This window comes from Castor canadensis, chromosome 12 (assembly GCF_047511655.1).
Source record: "Castor canadensis chromosome 12, mCasCan1.hap1v2, whole genome shotgun sequence".
In the NCBI taxonomy this organism is placed as follows: domain Eukaryota; kingdom Metazoa; phylum Chordata; class Mammalia; order Rodentia; family Castoridae; genus Castor; species Castor canadensis.
In genome coordinates, this window is record NC_133397.1 from 12746224 (window position 1) to 12766780 (window position 20557).

A 20557-nucleotide genomic window follows, 5' to 3' on the forward strand; every position below is an offset into this window, starting at 1 on the left:
TTTACCCTAGCAAAATTTTTTGCACTTCCCCAAAGGAAACTTTATTCCATTTTTTTCTTTTTGATGATCATAAAATTGTGCAAAAATAAAGGGTTTCTCTGTGACATTTTCACATATGCATTTTACATATATTGATCACACTCACCCCACTCATTCTCTTCTCTCACCCCCTCATCTCGATCCCCACCCTCCTCTATTTTTGTGTCTTTTTTCTCTTCTACGTTCCACATGAGAGAAACATGCAGCATTTGTCTCTGTGAGTCTGGCTTATTCTCTTTCACACGATGAATTCTATCTAATTCCCTATGATTTCCTGCAAACAACATAATTTAATTCTTCTTTGTGGCTGAATATTACTCTTTTGTGTATTTATACCACATATTTTTTATCCACTCATTGATGGGCACCTAGGATGACTCCATACTTTGGCTACTAGGTTAGTACTGCTGTAAACATGGGTGTGTAAACTCCTTTACTGCATATTCCTTTGGGTAGATAGCCAGGAGTGGTACAGCAAGATCAGATGGCAGTTCTGAATTGTTTTGTTTTGTTTTTTTCTTCTTTTCGTGATGACAGCCATTCTGATTGGGTGTGATGTAATTTCAATGTAGTTTTGATTTGCATTTCTCTGAAGGAAATGCAAAAATGTTGAACATTTTTTTCATATATTTATTGACCATTTGTACTTCTTTTTTTTAAAAGTGTCTGTTCAGTTCACTTCCCTTTGGCAAGAATTTTAAAATATGATAACAAATTCTGTCTGTAAAGTTGTAGTGAAACAGGCATTTTCATTCTTGATTGATGGGAGTGCAAACTGGATCATGCCTTCCTAAGAGAAATTTGACAATATCAGCACAACCCTTGCCTTTAGATACAGAAGTCTCCTTCAAGGAATTTACCCTAAAGACACATCAATAATACAAGATTATTCATTGTGGCATTGTTTATAATTACAAAACATTTAGAGTAATACACATGGCCACACATGGGAAGCTAGTGAGACTGAGTAAAATATTTTTTCAGATTTATATTCATATGACCAGGTAACTGGTGGAAACCCCATTAAATACCACAGCTCTACAGGTACTTTTCAAATCCTAAGGAATGTGAACCAAGAGAAGGCCAAAAGAAAATTACAGCTAAGAGTTGAAGGTGTTCAGTATACTTTCAGCAGACACACCTTGCAGGGACAGAAGTCCAGGACTTGACAAGGAAAAGGGCCTAGTAAGTGTCCAATACTTCCAATTCAGAGCCCTGAAGGACACCCTAGCAATAAGGGAGAACTGGAAACAGGACAGACTTTTTGAAGCCTGAAATAATTCAACCCATCCTCAGATTAAAGTAGTCTGCATCCCTAAGAGAATAAAATGGCAAGAAGAGAATAAATTATTTACAAAATGTGCAACTAGCAAAGGGTTAATTTCCATTATCATGGAACTGCAAAACAAAACCACAGGAGAGGCAGGCATGGTGGAGCACAACTGCAATCCCGCCACTCAGGAGGCAGAGGCAGGAAGATTGAAAGTTTGAGGCTAACCTGGGCTACATAGCCAGACTTTGTCTCAAAGAAAGCAAAATAAAAATAAACAAACCACAAGAAGACATCGTTATGTGCACAGTGGAACGGGTAAAATTTTAAATGCTCACAATACCAAGTTAAGACGTTGGCATGAATACAGAATAAAACTTATATACTATTCACTGCTGACGTGAACAAGTGTAGAAAACGTGTTGGCATTCTCTATCAACATTGACCAAAAACATGCGTGGGATACTGAAGTTCCACTCTTAGACATATGTGTAGTATATATATTCACCAGAAACACATAAAGGAATATTTGCTCTGGTATTATTAAAAATGGATTACAGTTTGAAACAACTGGAATGATCAACAGTAGAATAAAAACTGGAAAAATTATAACACTGCAGCATGATTCAGCAATCAAAATGTCCAGGATCTACCTCAGAGCACAGTAACCTTCCTACCTCTATGTCTCATACAGCTGAGATTACAGACATGTACCACCACACCAGTAAGAAAAGATCATTTTAAAACTAAATTGTCCACTCAGTCAGAAATGAATTTAAGGAGAGTAAGGATAAAGGAGAAAGATGGAGGAGTGAATTCAACTATGATATATTGTAAGAATTTTTGTAAATGTCACAATGTACCCCAGTACAATAATAATATAATATTTTTAAAGAAATGAATTTAAAAGATGGCACCTAACAAAGCTCTGCTAAGTATTAAATTCCTGTTTGTTAAAATAAGAAATGGACATTTAAAGCAGGTTTTCCCAGCCCTGACTTTGCATCATCATCGCTGGATGAATGGTCAGAGACATATCCAAGACCCTACCCATCAATATCTAATCAATTACACCTGGATTGGGCATAGAAAGGTCTATATTTTTTAAAAAAGCGTACACAGTTCTGATGCACAGATACATTCAAGACTTACTAGTTTAGAAGACGGAAAATACAGGAAAGCAGGAGATTGTGTCCTCAAGTCGCGTCTGTACAGAGACTGTCTAAGTAACTGTACCAGTTTCCCTTTCCAAAGTGGAATTCAAGTTAAAAAAAATAGCTTGAAATCAGAGAAGAGCACTTTTGGATATTACAAAACAGAAAAAAGTATGAGGCACATAAAAGCGTTTAAAAGAAATGTGCAAGCAAATGCAATGGTAGCAAATGGATAAGTTTCAAGATCTGATTATTTAACATTGTGATTCTGGTCAATTGTACACCTCTCCTTTTCGACAAGAGGATTGTTCTTCCCTGTCCCTTTTACATCAGGCTTGCCCATGAGACTTTCTCCAACCTATGAAATGTGAGGAAGTAACTTGAATCACTTTTGAACTAAGATTTAAACGGCTCTGAGGGGTCCTATTGTTCTTTTCCTGAGCCACAGGATAGAAAAGGTCCTTTTCTACCTCTCCAAACAAATGAGACATGGAACACAGCAGAAGCCCAACCTCAGCAGACACAAAACTTATAAGAAATTAGTGTTTGCTGTTGTAAGCTGCTAAGACTTAAAGATCATTTGTTACTGCAGTATAACGTAGTTTAAGCTGTCTGAAACAGACATCAGTGCTCCTGTTACATTATTAAAATATTCTGTACGTGATTCACAGCAGATCTAAGGTACATTCTTTTTGTAAATAATCAAGCAAAATAAAACAATGCTCCCAACACAAGCCTAGTAAAGCACATAAATGCAATCAAGTGATCTAACGTACCACAATGAAACCTAGTTTCAGTCACTCATTCGTTTGCTGTGCCAAAACACATTGCATAGTTGTTCTGTATGAGGCATTGTTCTATTCCCTGATAATGAAATATAATATGTGAAGGAAAGGAGATAAACATGAACAAATAATTCCAACACAGTGTGATAAGAGCTATAATAGAGGCAGGTACAAGAACCTGTCTTAGCACAGATAAGTCATGGAAGATTTCACAGTAGAGAGAATCTAAAAGGGTAAGACTTGGTTATTTGTGAAGTGAATGGTGGGGGGAAGGGAATTCATTTTAAACAAAGGAAATAGCCTACAAAACACAGATTGCTAAGAACATGTGTGATAGGGTAAAGAGCTACCAAGAAAGGCCTACTGTGCTCACAGAGAGAAGCAAGGCTGAGGAGGCCGAATGGAAGCAAAGACCGTAAGCCATTCTAGATCGACCAATGTTGAACAGCAGGCAGTGGCAAGCCAATGCAAAATTTTCCGTAGACTATGAAGTGATCAAATTTGTGTCACCAGGTGGCAACACTGAGAGAAACAGGAAGGTTTTGCTGAACAGAACTACCTAACAATATCACTGTTCTCTGTTTGATGTTCACAAATTTCAAGAAACGCAAATGGTTATATGTTTTATTCAAAAGCACACACATGCTAAATTACCAAGTAAAAACAACAAAAAGCTGACTACATACAAAAGATTTACAAGATTCTGTAAAGAAGTATCACAAACAAGATTACTAGAATTTAAAGTCTCTTCTTTCTTCCTCATAAAACATTCATATTCAATCCACACTGCTTCTCACACAGTATTCTGCTGCCATAAGCAATTCACCTAGGCTCATAGCAAACTACACCAAACTTAAAAGCAGATACTAAGTGCAAACCAGTTAATAAACCTGCAAAAATTTAAATAATCAAGGAGCAGATAAACTTCTGATATATGACCCTTTTAGAAACCAAAAAATGTCTAAGATTTAACAATGCTTTCCTTTCTATTTTGATTATATCACTCTCTAACCATATATTTTACTGGAGTTCACATTACCAACAAAGGTGAGTACAAGGAAACAGAATCAATCAAAATTTAAGATTGAAAGAAGCCCTTTGCTTGAACTACCTATCAACTATTCTTCTTGACATTGGCAATTTCTGGAATGAATGAATCAAAATAAAAATTATTTTATAAACTTTTGAAAAAATGTTGGACTACAATGTTGAAAATTTTTTAAAGAACAAAATGACAACCATTTTTTCTGTTTAAAGGAAAATTACTTATAAAGCCTATAATAAAAATTTATAAATAAAACTTAACTTAATTCTATAGAAAAAAAAAGTGTAAAGAATTTTAAGAAGTTAACAGTTTCTACTTACATCTGGTTTGGAATGCTGAAATATCTTCAGGGGAAATTTTAAGTCCCCTTTAGCTAAAGTTACCAGGTATTCTTTTAATAGTTCCTTAGCCACACCAGGAGACTGTTTCTCACAACGATGAAGAAAAGGAACCATCCATTGGTAGGCACTTGTCACATATTTGTCCTCAGAACACTGAAAGTATAATTAGCCAAAAAAACAAGTATGGACAATCAGACTGATGTAAACCAGTAGAAGCCCCACATCTTCTAAAATAGACACTGCAGGTCACCCTTCACGTGTGGACTGACAAGTAGCAGGAGACTGTGCCACCTTCTACTGGGGGTTTGTATGGCTATAACAACACCACCACCCGGGCCCATGTGGGTGCCCAAATGGCCTAGGCCCAGCTCTGGAAGACAAATGCTAGTGCTGCTTCTCAGTCATGAGGTCCTCCAGACCAAAGAGAGGATCAACACACAGACAGAAGGTCAAAAAGAATGTGTGAAAGGCAGAGAAAGAGAGAGAGAGAGAGAGAGAGACTTTAGAGCAACAGAATGAGTGAAAAAGGAAAACAAAACGAAACAAAACCCACAGGGACAGAAAGATGAACAAAGACGCTATAGAAAATGAACCACTTAGAAGTAGAATCTCTTCTATAATAGTCCAGAATCTGTGCCATCCCTTTTGTCTTCCTCTTTATTCTATTTTCCCCTTTATATCCACCTTCATGAAAGTCCACATGACACTGGTAATTTTATTCATTGTCCCTAAAATTACACAATAGCTTCATTTACTCACCCCAGGAGATACACCCAAATTTCTTAAGAGGAGTCATACATATAGCACAAAGTAAGTTTCATCAGGTAGACTATAGGGAAAAGAAACTAATGAGAGAAGTTAGGCCAAAGAGAAAAAAGGAAGATAGAGAAGAAGGGACAAATGATGAGAGGGAGACAGAAGAAAGGGAGGGGAAAAAAGTACAAGAGAAAGAGGACAGGAGAGAAAGAGTGAGGGACAAAGAACAAGCAAGATACAAAAGCAGCCAAAGCAGTTTTGGATTCCTTCAGTAATTCATCCACAGCATTTGATTTTGAGAAAAGTCAAGAAACCGTCCTTTATTACATTCTCAAGCTTGGGGGACCTTTCATCTTTGGTTTGAGACCCATACTAATCAAAGTACACAGAGAGCACATAAAAAGAAAATTAAAACTAAACCTACACAGTTCATCAATAATCTTAGTTTTTCAATGTCTTTCATCTGCTGGAGTTCTTTCAAGGTTAGGGTTAAGTCACATCCGGCTTCATAGACCAATGTCTCCAGAGTCACCAAATCATCACACAGAACCAGCAAACCAGGAATATGCCGCTCCATTCCAAGTCGAATAAGTGACAATGCACAGTCAACCTAAAATTCAGAAGTGACAGTAAGTCATTATTATACATTGTTCATATAAAGTAAAAGCTTACAATATATAATTCTTATAACCACATTTATAAAATTCCAGTATCAGTAACATATTATTTTTATTTCCTGCAAAAGCAGTAGAGAACTTCATCAAATACATCAGCATCAAACTATTCCAAAGGAATGGAATAGCAAAAAATACTGAAGATAAAGATATATAAGATATGATACCTCTTAAAGTACTGCACCTTAAAGCAAAGTTTTATATATACTTCTCCATTTAATGCTCACCTTACATTAATAGGCAGAGGAAAAAATAACACAGCTAGTAGTGACAACACCAAATTAATCTTACTTTCACTATGCTCTGCTTCCAAAAAGGATGCCTCTTCCCTGAATTTTCCTGTTCAGAACCTATCCTTTCATAGCCTCCCTTACAGAGGCATTTGATAAATATTTGCTAATTAAATAACTCTGGTACAAACACTTTCTTTGGTTCAATTCAAATATTTAGACTTACCAGGTTTTTTTTTAAAGAATAATTTTCCTCTAGATGCTCATCAGACTGCCATTTGTCCCCTGCTCCCTGATCAGATTTATGAGTTGACATATTGTGTGACTGATGGAAAAATCATCATCTCCTAATCTCTCACACTACATCTTACTCTCCTGTTCCTAGACGAACAATTGTTTACTGAGGAACTCCTATGAATGTAACACCATTTCAGGTGTTAGAAACACAAAACGAATAAGCTGAAGTCTCTGCCTTCAAGAAGGTCACTGACTCAAAGGGAAAGGCAAGATGTAGCTCAGTGGTTGACAGAGGGAGAGGTAAGTGCTATGTCTAACTGAGATCCACAAAGAATATTAGCCCAACCTGTGTGTGTCACAGAGGTTCTCAGAGGGGGAGACACTTGAAATGGACCCTAAAGAACTAGTGGGTATTGCTTAAGTGAAGAAGACAATTAAGGGAAGAACAGCATGGAAGACAGAGAGGCACAATAAAAGAACAGTTTAGATACCCAAGACTGAAAAGATGTGAAGTGATGAAAACATGGCTTGAGAAGAAGGGAGGAGCCGCATGAGGATCTAAGCAATTTTTTCACAGTTTATCCTGAAACATGATACAACTGAAATTATATATAGGCGCATGTCATGAATATATTTTCACTTTGGAAAGAGTATTCAGTATTTCCTGAAACAAGAATTAATGTGAATGATGAATCAGAAATGGACTGGACTGAATGTAGAGAGACCAGCCAAGAGAAATGCCGCTCTTAACGTTAGAGAAATCCAGACAGAAATGTACTAATTTATGCATCTGATCATTAGTTAGTTCATGTGTTCATTCACAATGAGTTAATATTTATTGAATGCTCACTGTGTAACTGGCAGAAAACAATGAAGAGCAGTGTAAACAATGGCAGTGTAACTGAAGACATATAGGAGAACAAAAATAATTAGGAGAATAGATAATTAGGAGACAGTATTTAGGAAATTTGGTCAAACCAGATGAGGAGTCTAAGTAAGGAGGAGGAGTCTAGAATGATGGGCTGGATTCTCCTCCAAGCCAGAGGAGAAGTAAAAGTTCATCAAAGTGAAAGTTCATTCTGCATTGAACACAATTCTGCTGAGAAGCCTATGAAATATGTGAGCACAGAGGTCCAATTGTAGGTCCAAAATGAAAAACAAAATCTGAAGCTGAAATCACTGTACTTGGAAATTGTAGGCACATAAATCACACAGCAGTATTTGGAGAGAAGATCTGAAAGGAGTGCACGTGTAGACAAGATTGGTGACAACAGCAGCTACTGGGGAATAGTGATAAGGGAAAGAAAAGAGCAAAAGCCTCAGGAAATGACTAAAATGAATGACTAAAACGAGGACAAGAAGAAACCAACATGCTATCACAGAAGCCAGGAAGAAGTGGTTTCAGGAAAGTAATAGTAAACAGTGTCAAAGGACAAGATGTTGAATCAGAACCAGGGAGGAACTGGACACGAAGAGGTTGACGGCTGGCCTCACTGAGCCGTCTCCCTAAGGTAGCAGCAGCAGCAAGACTCTAGGGAAATGAGGGGCAAACAAAATTGAAACAAGTGACTTCTAAGAGCAGAGTGACTATTTGTAAGATGAATTGTGATGGAACAAGAAGCTGAAAACAAGCCAGGAAGAATATGGCTCTAGTTTATTTTTTGTACCTAGAAAATAAAAATGATTTGCAAACTTTCTTTCTGCCAGGTGGTGGTAGTGTGTTCGGGGGGAGTGGTAGTAGCAGACCTACTGAAGAAAGAGAAGTTAAAGATACAGGCAGAGAAAACAGATAAACGATAAAGCAATCATCAGCAGGTGTGAGGGTAGAAACCAAAGCACAGGTAAAGAAAGAGTAGCTCTGGTCTGAGGGCAAAACTCAGTGGTACAGCACTTGCCTAGCATGCACAAGAACCTGGGTTCAGTCCCCAGCAATGCAAAAGATGAGAGAGAGAAAGAGAGAGATGAAAGAAAGAAGCCTGAAACCCAAGACGAGAGGAGAGAGGCCTCCTCTAGAAAAAGCCAGGAAAGACATAGATAGAAGAGAGTTCTCGGTTCTTCAAATAAGATCCAGACCCAAATTACTTTCTGAGAATGCTGAGAGAAGTGGTGGGGCATGAGTAGAGAAAAAAAGAGGGGGCAACCACATAACACAAGGGCTAATGCAAGCAACAGTGAAGGTTGGTCCAAAGCCCATTAGGACCTTGGGATCCAGAGCAAAGAGGAAGCCACAGGAATAAATGCATCTGCAGCTGGGGAGACTTCAGGGGAATGCAGTACCAGCAGGTGAAGCACAGGGCAAACAGAAAAGACCTGCTGGCAATGCCTCGACAAATAAATGCTTTCAACTTAGTGCTGAAAAATAAAAACACAATTCATATCTAAAAGGATACCTTTATTTTCATAAGAATTTAAAAAACTATCCCAGATGAATTTTAAGAAAACAAGAAAACCTGATGTATAACATACAATTTCTGTAAATAACAGTTTGAACACATGGCACATTAGCAATTTGTATTTGTTGTCTTTCCAAATACTTATTAAAGTAAAAATGGGGGTGGAATTCCAAGATGGCGGCTAGAGGGAGGAAGCAGAAAGCAAGCCTCCTATAGTGAAATCTTGGAGAGATGCTGGAGACACACTTTGCACACATAATCACCGAGAAAAGGCATAACTTTGACCCCTCCACATCTCCAGCCGGCGCAGAGAATCTCCACCTCACGTTAAATGGAGAAACTAGGAGGGCCCCCAGGGCCACCAGTGGCCGGCGCCCATACGGCTTGGGAAGACGCGGACCAGGTGAGCTTCGCGGTACCGCGGTACTCCCACAGACAAGCCTGAGCCAGAGCAGCATAGCCCCCTGGACAGACTGACCTCCACCAGGGAAAAAAAGAGAAACTGAGTACTAAGCAGTAAGAACAGTTAAGACACGCTGGAAAGAGGGTGGGGCGCCCTGAGCGCTGAAGATTGGGGCAAGGGAATCCTTACCGGGACTGTAAATAAACAAGCCAGGTAGGCCTGAGAGGCTCTGGCGGGAGCGGGGAGGGCGCCGAGCCACCAGGAGCTGGGAAGCTTGTGAGAGTGGAGGAGGGAGGAAAACTCCACAAGAGAGGAGGGAAGACTCACTTCCCATGTGAATTGTAAACAAACATGGCAGCCGGCAGGAGAAGCAGCACCGCCCACTAAGCAGGAGCAGGAAAGCTTGTGAAAGTGGCAGTGGGAGGAAATCTTCAGAGGAGAGGGGGGAAGACCCACCTCCCACAAGAACTGTAAATAAACACGCAGGCCTGATAACGCGGGGGCAGTGTCACCTTTCCCAGTGCTTGGAAAGGGGAAAGCCTGTAGCAGAGGCTCCCGCACAGGAGAACTGTGAACAAACAAAGCCTGTGAGACCAGGTGAGTGCTAGCTCACTCCAGAGATCTGCATAAATAACGCCGCCAGCTACAGGCTGAGAACAGCAGGCAGGCAAGCCACAGTTGCAGATACCACTCTCAGAACTGTCTCCAGTCGCTTTTTTTTCTTTTTCTCCTTACCTTTGATGAGAGAAAACCGAATTACACCTGCAAGCAGAAAAACTTACTGAAACTGTATTGCATTTGAACTGGGGACACTTGGTGGGGCTTTTGTGTGTGTGTGTGTGTGTGTGTGTGTGTATGTGTGTGTGTGTGTGTGTGTGTGTGTGTGTGTGAGTGTGTAGTTTTGTTCTACTTTATGCATCCCCTTTGATGAGACAACTACAGAACAACATCTGAGGCACCAACTCCAGGACTGGAGATTGAGACCGACACCCAAATTATTAAGACTGAAACTGCATTGCACATAAACTTGGAAGTTTTTTGGTTTTTTTTTTTAATTTTCTATTTTCCATTTTATTTTAATTCATTTTAATATATAGATATTACTTTCATTTACTTATTTTTTATTTTTTTATTTTTATTTATTTATTTATTTTATCTTTGATTTTCAATCCTCTCTCTGTCTCTCTAATGTCTGTTCAGCTTACTGTCGATTAGTACACTAACACTCCCTGTTTATACCTTTGAAACTCTCTTGTCTGATACCTTGTTCTACTTTCTCCCTCTTATCTGTATATTTGTTTTCCCCTTTTCTTTAACTTCTTGCTTTCCATCTCAGCTCACTCTTCCATTCTCAATATTACCATTGTTATTATTACAAGCTGGAAAATACTTAATTACACACAGTACAGGGACAGTAACAATACCAAGGACAATGACGGGAAGACAGAAAAAACAGGGAAACCAGTTTCCCCAGAGCAAAAAATTAGTACAGGAACCAGAGGGGAATGAAGAGAACAGAAACTCAGAGCCAGACTCCAACAAAATGAAGATAAACGATGCCAAAGGACCCACTGAAGCCCACAAGAATAATTTAAAAGAAGACATACTACAAGAAATCAATGAGAATTTTATAGAGATGATACTGGATAGGGTCAACCAAAATGTACAGGAGATACTCAAGAAATTCCAAGACAATAAAAATAGAGAATTTGAAAAAGCAAAAGAAGAAATAAAGGAAACCATAGAAGCACTGTATAAACACCAAAGTGAAAGAGAGAACACAATGAATGAATGGATAAATGAACTCAGGACAAAAACAGACAACAATAAAGAAGAAAACTGCCAGGATGTGGAAAACCTCAGAAAAAAGAACGAGACAGAACTGCAAAACAAAACGGAAGGCCAATCCAGCAGAATAGAACAAACAAAAGACAGAATCTCAGAACTTGAAGATGAAATGGTAATTAAAGGAAAAACTGAAGAACTATTAATTAAACAACTCAAGACCTGTGAAAAGAAAATGCAAGAACTCACTGACTCCATCAAAAGACCAAACTTGAGAATCATGGGCATCGAAGAAGGAGAAGAGGTGCAAGCGAAAGGAATACATAATATATTCAACAAAATAATAACGGAAAATTTCCCAAATCTAGAGAAAGATATTCCCATACAGATGCAAGAGGCCTCCAGGACACCAAACAGACCAGATCAAAATAGAACTACTCCACGACATATCGTCATTAAAACAACAAGTTCAGAAACTAAGGAAAGAATATTGAAGGCTGTAAGAGAGAAAAAAACAAGTAACATACAAAGGTAAACCCATCAAAATCACAGCAGACTTCTCAACAGAAACATTAAAAGCAAGAAGAGCGTGGGGTGAGATCTTCCGGGCACTGAATGAAAATAACTTCAACCCTAGGATACTCTACCCAGCAAAGCTATCATTCAAAATAGATGGAGCAATAAAAGTCTTCCATGATAAGCAGAAACTAAAACAATATGTGACCACAAAGCCACCATTACAAAAGATTCTGCAAGGGATCCTGCACACAGAAAGTGACACCCAACTTAACCATGAAAAGGCAGGCAGCACCAAACCACAGGATAAGAAAAAGCAAGACAGTAGAGAGTAACATCAAGTTAAGTACACACAATCACACCTTCAAACAACTAAGACAACTAAATGGCAGGAATCTAGACATACCTATTAGTACTAACACTTAATGTTAATGGACTTAATTCACCCATCAAAGACACCGTTTGACAAAATGGATTAAAAAAGAAGATCCAACAATTTGTTGCTTACAGGAGACTCATCTCACCGACAGAAATAAGCATATGCTTAGAATAAAAGGTTGGAAGAAGATTTACCAAGCCAATGGCCCCCGAAAACAAGCAGGAGTAGCAATACTTATCTCTGACAAAGTAGACTTCAAACCTACATTGATCAAATGAGATAAAGAAGGACATTCCATACTAATAAAAGGGGAAATAGACCAAAAGGAAATAATAATCATCAATCTGTACGCATCCAAAGTCAACGCACCCAATTTAATCAAACATTCCCTGAAAGACCTAAAAGCATATATAAACACCAACACAATGGTTGTGGGAGACTTTAACACCCCATTATCATCAATAGACAGGTCATCCAAACAAAAACTCAATAAAGAAATCCAAGATCTAAAATATGCAATAGATCAAGTGGACCTAGTAGATGTCTACAGAACATTTCATCCAACCTCTACACAATATACATTCTTCTCAGCAGCCCATGGAACCTTCTCCAAAATAGATCATATCCTAGGGCACAAAGCAAGCCTCAGCAAATATAAGAAAATAGAAATAATACCATGCATACTATCTGACCACAATGCAGTAAAAGTAGAACTCAACAACAAAAGTAAAGACAAAAAACATGCAAACAGCTGGAAACTAAATAACTCATTACTTAATGAAGAATGGATCATCCATGAAATAAAAGAGGAAATTAAAAAGTTTCTGGAAGTCAATGAAAAGGAAAACACAACCTACCGGAACCTATGGGACACAGCTAAGGCAGTCCTGAGAGGAAAGTTTATAGCCATGAGTGCATATATTAATAAGATTGAGAGAACCCAAATTAATGACCTAATGATACATCTCAAACTCCTAGAAAAACAAGAACAAGCAAATCCCAAAACAAATAGAAGGAGAGAAATAATAAAAATAAGAGCTGAAATCAATGAAATAGAAACCAAAAAAACCATACAAAGAATTAATGAAACAAAAAGTTGGTTCTTTGAAAAAATAAACAAGATCGATAGACCCCTGGCAAACCTGACTAACATGAGGAGAGAAAAAACCCAAATTAGTAGAATCAGGAATGCAAAAGGGGAGATAACAACAAACACCATGGAAGTCCAGGAAATCATCAGAGACTACTTTGAGAACCTATATTCAAATAAATTTGAAAATCTAAAAGAAATGGACAGATTTCTAGATACATATGATCATCCAAAACTGAACCAAGAGGAAATTAATCACCTGAATAGATCTATAACACAAAATGAAATTGAAGCAGCAATGAAGAGTCTCCCCAAAAAGAAAAGTCCAGGACCTGATGGATTCTCTGCTGAATTCTATCAGACCTTTAAAGAAGAACTGATACCAACCCTCCTTAAACTGTTCCACGAAATAGAAAGGGAAGGAAAACTGCCAAACACATTTTATGAAGCCAGTATTACACTTATCCCAAAACCAGGCAAAGACACCTCCAAAAAGGAGAACTATAGGCCAATCTCCTTAATGAACATAGATGCAAAAATCCTCAACAAAATAATGGCAAATCGAATTCAGCAACACATCAAAAAGATTATTCACCATGACCAAGTAGGCTTCATCCCAGGGATGCAGGGGTGGTTCAACATACGAAAATCAATAAACGTAATAAACCACATTAACAGAAGCAAAGACAAAAACCACTTGATCATCTCAATAGATGCAGAAAAAGCCTTTGATAAGATCCAACATCATTTCATGAGAAAAGCTCTAAGAAAACTAGGAATAGAAGGAAAGTTCCTCAACATTATAAAAGCTATATATGACAAACCTACAGCAAGCATTATACTTAATGGAGAAAAACTAAAACCATTCCCTCTAAAATCAGGAACCAGACAAGGATGCCCACTATCTCCACTCCTATTCAACATAGTACTGGAATTCCTAGCCAGAGCAATTAGGCAAGAAGAAGAAATAAAAGGAATACAAATAGGTAAAGAAACTGTCAAAATATCCCTATTTGCAGATGACATGATCCTATACCTTAAAGACCCAAAAAACTCTACTCAGAAGCTTCTAGACATCATCAATAGCTATAGCAAGGTAGCACGATATAAAATCAACATAGAAAAATCATTAGCATTTCTATACACTAACAATGAGCAAACGGAAAAAGAATGTATGAAAACAATTCCATTTACAATAGCCTCAAAAAAAAATCAAATATCTACGTGTAAACCTAACAAAAGATGTGAAAGACCTCCACAAGGAAAACTATACACTTCTGAAGAAAGAGATTGAGGAAGACTATAGAAAGTGGAGAGATCTCCCATGCTCATGGATTGGTAGAATCAACATAGTAAAAATATCTATACTCCCCAAAGTAATCTACATGTTTAATGCAATTCCCATCAAAATTCCAATGACATTCATTAAAGAGATTGAAAAATCTATAGTGAAATTTATATGGAAACACAAGAGGCCACGAATAGCCAAGGCAATACTCAGTCAAAAGAACAATGCAGGAGGTTTCACAATACCTGACTTCAAACTATATTACAAAGCAATAACAATAAAAACAGCATGGTACTGGCACAAAAACAGACATGAAGACCAGTGGAACAGAATAGAGAATCCAGATATGAAGCCACACAACTATAAGCAACTTATCTTTGACAAAGGAGCTATAAATATACGATGGAGAAATAGCAGCCTCTTCAACAAAAACTGCTGGGAAAACTGGTTAGCAGTCTGCAAAAAACTGAAACTAGATCCATGTATATCACCCTATACCAAGATTAACTCAAAATGGATCAAGGATCTTAATATCAGACCACAAACTCTAAAGTTGATACAGGAAAGAGTAGGAAATACACTAGAGTTAGTAGGTATAGGTAAGAACTTTCTCAATGAAACCCCAGCAGCACAGCAACTAAGAGATAACATAGATAAATGGGACCTCATAAAACTAAAAAGCTTCTGTTCATCAAAAGAAATGGTCTCTAAACTGAAGAGAACACCCACAGAGTGGGAGAAAATATTTGCCAACTATACATCAGACAAAGGACTGATAACCAGAATATACAGGGAACTTAAAAAACTATATTCTCCCAAAGCTAATGAACCAATAAAGAAATGGGCAAGTGAACTAAACAGAACTTTCTCAAAAGAAGAAATTCAAATGGCCAGAAAACACATGAAAAAATGCTCACCATCTCTAGTAATAAAGGAAATGCAAATTAAAACCACGCTAAGATTCCACCTCACCCCTGTTAGAATAGCCATCATCAGCAACACCACCAACAACAGGTGTTGGCGAGGATGCGGGGAAAAAGGAACCCTCTTACACTGTTGGTGGGAATGTAGACTAGTACAACCACTGTGGAAAAAAATTTGGAGGCTACTTAAAAAGGTGGACATCGATCTACTGTTTGATCCAGCAATACCACTCTTGGGGATATACCCAAAAAACTGTTACTCCAGAGGCACCTGCACATCCATGTTTATTGCGGCACTATTCACAATAGCCAAGTTATGGAAACAGCCAAGATGCCCCAGCACTGACGAATGGATTAAGAAAATGTGGTATCTATACACAATGGAATTTTATGCAGCCATGAAGAAGAACGAAATGTTATCATTCGCTGGTAAATGGATGGAATTGGAGAACATCATTCTGAGTGAGGTTAGCCTGGCTCAAAAAACCAAAAATCGCATGTTCTCCCTCATATGTGGACATCAGATCAAGGGCAAACACAACAAGGGGATTGGACTATGAGCACATGATAAAAGCAAGAGCACACAAGGGAGGGGTGAGGATAGGTTAGACAGCTAAAAAATTAGCTAGCATTTGTTGCCCTTAACGCAGAGAAACTAAAGCAGATACCTTAAAGCAACTGAGGCCAATAGGAGAAGGGGACCAGGAACTAGAGAAAAGGTTAGATTAAGAAGAATTAACCTAGAAGGTAACACCCACACACAGGAAATCAATGTGAGTCAATGCCCTGTATAGCTATCCTTATCTCAACCAGCAAAACCCCTTGTTCCTTCCTATTATTGCTTATACTCTCTCTACAACAAAATTAGAAATAAGGGCAAAATAGTTTCTGCTGGGTATTGAGGGGGGGGAGAGGGAGGGGGCGGAGTGGGTGGTAAGGGAGGGGGTGGGGGCAGGGGGGAGAAATGAACCAAGCCTTGTATGCACATATGAATAATAAAAGAAAAAGGAAAAAAGAAAAAATAATAAAAATAAATAAATAATAAAAAAAAAATAAAGTAAAAATGGTTTAGAAATCAAATTTCTGTAACTTCAATTGCAAGCAGACTCTAATGCGATTTACAGAATTATACCACATACCACAAACCTTCAGTGGATAAAATCCACCACTATAAACATTTTCCAAACCAAGAAACAATTTTTGCTGAGGGTATTTATAGGCACTAAGGAAAATGAAGTCTCACATCAATTAAATCTCTAAAAATGAAAAAGATAAAAACTGTCAGATGTCAGTTTGACTACAGCATAGGTGACATAAATGCTAATGCCTCATATAACGCTTAAAAGTAAAAGCCACTATTTTAAGTATTTTTAAATAAATGAGAGATGAAAGAACATAAGCCAACTAAAACAGCACCCCAAGATCAACTTTCTTTTTATAATTATTCCTAATTACTTGAAAAAATTCAAGATTTCTAGGAATCATTGCTAGACTTAAATTTAAATTTCAGAAATTTTTTTTTTCTAATAGACTTTATTTTTACAGCAGGTTTTTGTTTGTTACTGGAGTTTAGAGCAGTTTTAGATTCACAGAAAAATTGATCAGACTACGTAGAGCTCCCACATACCTCCTGTCACACCCCATCCCAATTCTGGATACACATGTATATCTATGCACGTATGGTAAAACACACACTCACCACACATAGCGTTCCCCACTATCAGCATCTCTCAACCAGAGAGGCAAGTTTGTTACAACTGATGAACCACATTGACACATCATTATCTAAAATTCACAGTTAACATTAGCATGCATTTTTGACACTGTAAATTCTAGGGTCTTAAAAAATTGTGCAATGACATATATCCACCACATCATAAAGAATAGTTTCACTGCCCTTAAAATCAAGTGCACTCTGACTGTTCACCCACTAATCCCTGGAAATTACCGTGTCCATAGTTCTGCCTTTTCCATATTGTCGCATAGATCGAATCACACACCTTGGTAGCTATTTCAGATTGACTTGTTTCACTTAGAAGAAAGACATGCAGGATCCTCCATGTCTTTCATGGCTTGATAGTCCACTTGTTTTTAATGTTCAGTAACATCCCATTGTCTGGAGGCGTCACAGTCTATCCATTCAGCCATGGAAAGGCATATTGATTCATCAATTGTAACAAATACACTAATCAAATGCAAAATTTAATAGTAAGGAAAACTTGGAGGGGAGAGTGAGGTATACGGAAACTCTCTCGAGTACTTTTTACCCAATTTTTCTATAAGCCTAAAACTCCTCTTAAAATATATATAAATATAAGCATAAAAAAATGATAACTTTTCAAAGTAATGGTTTATTTTGCATTCCAATATGTGTCAATCTTTTTGTTACTATTATTTTTTAAACTGAGTAATGCTTGAAATTTGTGTTACAAAATATTTAAACAATGAAAATTGAGGGGTCATTACAATCTATTTTCAATGCATACACAAGTTGCCCAGAAATTTTTACAGGCATGAGAAATTTTCATTCCTTCCTAAACTAGCAAACTATCTAGAAATGAGCTTTTAAAATGTGTATATAAATACACAGGTAGACATAGACATACTTTTCCTTTTACTATTAAAAAGCTCTAGGTACCAATTCAACTCAAACAAAACTGGCCCATTAAACAGGATCATTTTTCTTATTAGCTAGACACAATATTTTACAGTGTTTGTAAAATTCCTAAACATCCTATTATGCTACTAGAATTTTAAAAGAAATCTTGTTGGAAACCAGGCATAGTGGTGCACAACTGTAATTCCAGTACTTGAGAGGCTGAGGCAGGAGGATCAGGAGTTCAAAGCCAGCCTGAACTACACAGCAAGACTCTATCTCAAAAACAAACAAACAGAAAAAAGGCCTAGATGGGAACTTGGGGTGTAGCTCAGTGTTAGAACATTTGCCTAGTATCCATTAGGCTCTCTCGTTCAATCCCCAGCAATGAAATAAACAAAAAAGTCTAGAGATGATATGACAACACACACTTTCCTGCTTACTAACGTGCCTCACTGGCTCACTTCAACTGTGTCTCCTACATAGCAAAGTAATCACACCCTGCTTACAGTAACCAACATGAACTGGTAATTTCTAGATACATGATACCGTTTAAGTCTACAGTCCTCAGCAGAAGCAGAAATCTCCATCAGGAGGCATTTTGATTTTCTTTGTTATAACCATATTGTTGTTGTACTGGGGGTACCTTGTGACATTTATGAAAGTTCTTATAATATATCATAGTTGAATTCACCCCTTCCATCATTCTCCTTCACTCCCTCCCCCATGCCTGAAACAGGCTCAACAGGTCTCATTTCTCCATTTTCACACATGAGCAGATAATATTTCTACCACATTCACCCTCCTACACTCTTTTCTTGAAAACATATAGAGGCATGTGTGTCCATTGTAAGAATCAGTGAAACCCACTGACATCAAGTGAATGGAAACTAAGAATGTCAGCTCTTCCCAACCAACTTGTCCTGATTACCTTTCAAATATCCTGAAAAACCTGGTTACAACTATTAACATCTAGATGTCATCTTCATTTAACCATCACACAGGCTGTCTGAATGGCTCAAATGGTAGAGCACCTGCCTTGCAAGCATGAGGCCCTGAGTTCAAACCACAGTAACACCAAAAAAATAAATAAACCATTACACAAAACTGATTTTGATATGGTTTAATTTCAAGCTAAATTTTCCTATAATACAGCTAATATATAAATCAGAGGAAGATTTTGCTACTTTGTTTTGATAAAAATTTTGCATGAGCTAATTGTTCACATCCGTGACAATTTGTAGCATTTAACTTAATGACATACCATACCTGATTCTATCTACAGTTTCAGAGATCCTATTCAAAAGGATTTCTCACTGACTTTACTTACTAGTGTGGCCATGATCAAACACTTATACATCGTATTTACCCCGTATGTTGCAATTAAGCCCTTATATTAATTTTTGAAAATTATTTCTGAAGATATATAGTGTCTGTGATTTTCATATCAGGATGATAGGAAAGCATTACAAAAATATTTGTTACAAAAAAAATACCATGAATCTTTTATGATGAAAAGAACTATCTTTGTAAGATTTATGCATCGTGTTCTCAATCATTAAGATTTGCATAATTGATCATTTTTATATGGACTCAATAAAAGACTGTGCCATGACATGGACTTTTGTCTGCCACAGTGTAGCTCAAGGCAAGTAGATAACTTCCTTTCCTGAAATCTTTGGTTTGTCTATCTATAAAACAGGGAATTAGATGAAATTATCTACAGATTCTTGTCATTGTGATATCTCAAGATTCTAAACATTTTCAATGTGGTATCTATACACAATGGAATTTTATGCAGCCATGAAGAGGAACGAAATGTTATCATTCGCTGGTAAATGGATGGAATTGGAGAACATCATTCTGAGTGAGGTTAGCCTGGCTCAAAAAACCAAAAATCGCATGTTCTCCCTCATATGTGGACATCAGATCAAGGGCAAACACAACAAGGGGATTGGACTATGAGCACATGATAAAAGCAAGAGCACACAAGGGAGGGGTGAGGATAGGTTAGACAGCTAAAAAATTAGCTAGCATTTGTTGCCCTTAACGCAGAGAAACTAAAGCAGATACCTTAAAAGCAACTGAGGCCAATAGGAAAAGGGGACCAGGAACTAGAGAAAAGGTTAGATAAAAAGGAATTAACCTAGAAGGTAACACACGTGCATAGGAAATTAATATGAGTCAACTCCCTGTATAGCTGTCCTTGTCTCAACCAGCAAAAACCCTTATTCCTTCCTATTATTGCTATACTCTCTCTATAACAAAATTACAAATAAGGGCAAAATAGTTTCTGCTGGGTATTGGGAGGGGAGAGGGAGGGGGAGGACTGGGTGGTAAGGGAGGGGGTGGGGGCAGGGGGGAGAAATGAACCAAGCCTTGTATGCACATATGAATAATAAAAGAAAAAGGAAAAAAAAAGAAACATTGAGAAAAATAAAACATTAACAATACAAAAAAAAAAAAAGATTCTAAACATTTTCAAATGTACTGGTCCTTAAATCATCTCCAAAAATTTGAAGTTAATGATAAAGTATTATCACCCAAAAGTTTTGTCTATCCCCATCAGCTCCATGAATATTATAAATAGGAGCTAGATTAAGCAGTAACTCAGTAAAGCCATCACATGGAAACACAGAGCCATGGGTGATAC

At 37.5% G+C, this 20557-nt stretch overlaps 1 protein-coding gene across 2 annotated transcripts in view; it reads right to left on the reverse strand.

Moving 5' to 3' along the window:
• Window positions 1-20557, reverse strand: part of Nbas (NBAS subunit of NRZ tethering complex) — a 361792-nt gene that overhangs the window by 201977 nt on the left and 139258 nt on the right. For both annotated transcript variants that reach the window (XM_020168280.2, XM_074049201.1), the window contains exons 24-25: window positions 5815-6000; window positions 4614-4787 (exon numbers count right to left, since the gene is read on the reverse strand). In XM_020168280.2, coding sequence (XP_020023869.2) covers window positions 4614-4787; window positions 5815-6000 — 360 coding nt within the window. The remainder of the gene's footprint in view (window positions 1-4613; window positions 4788-5814; window positions 6001-20557) is intronic.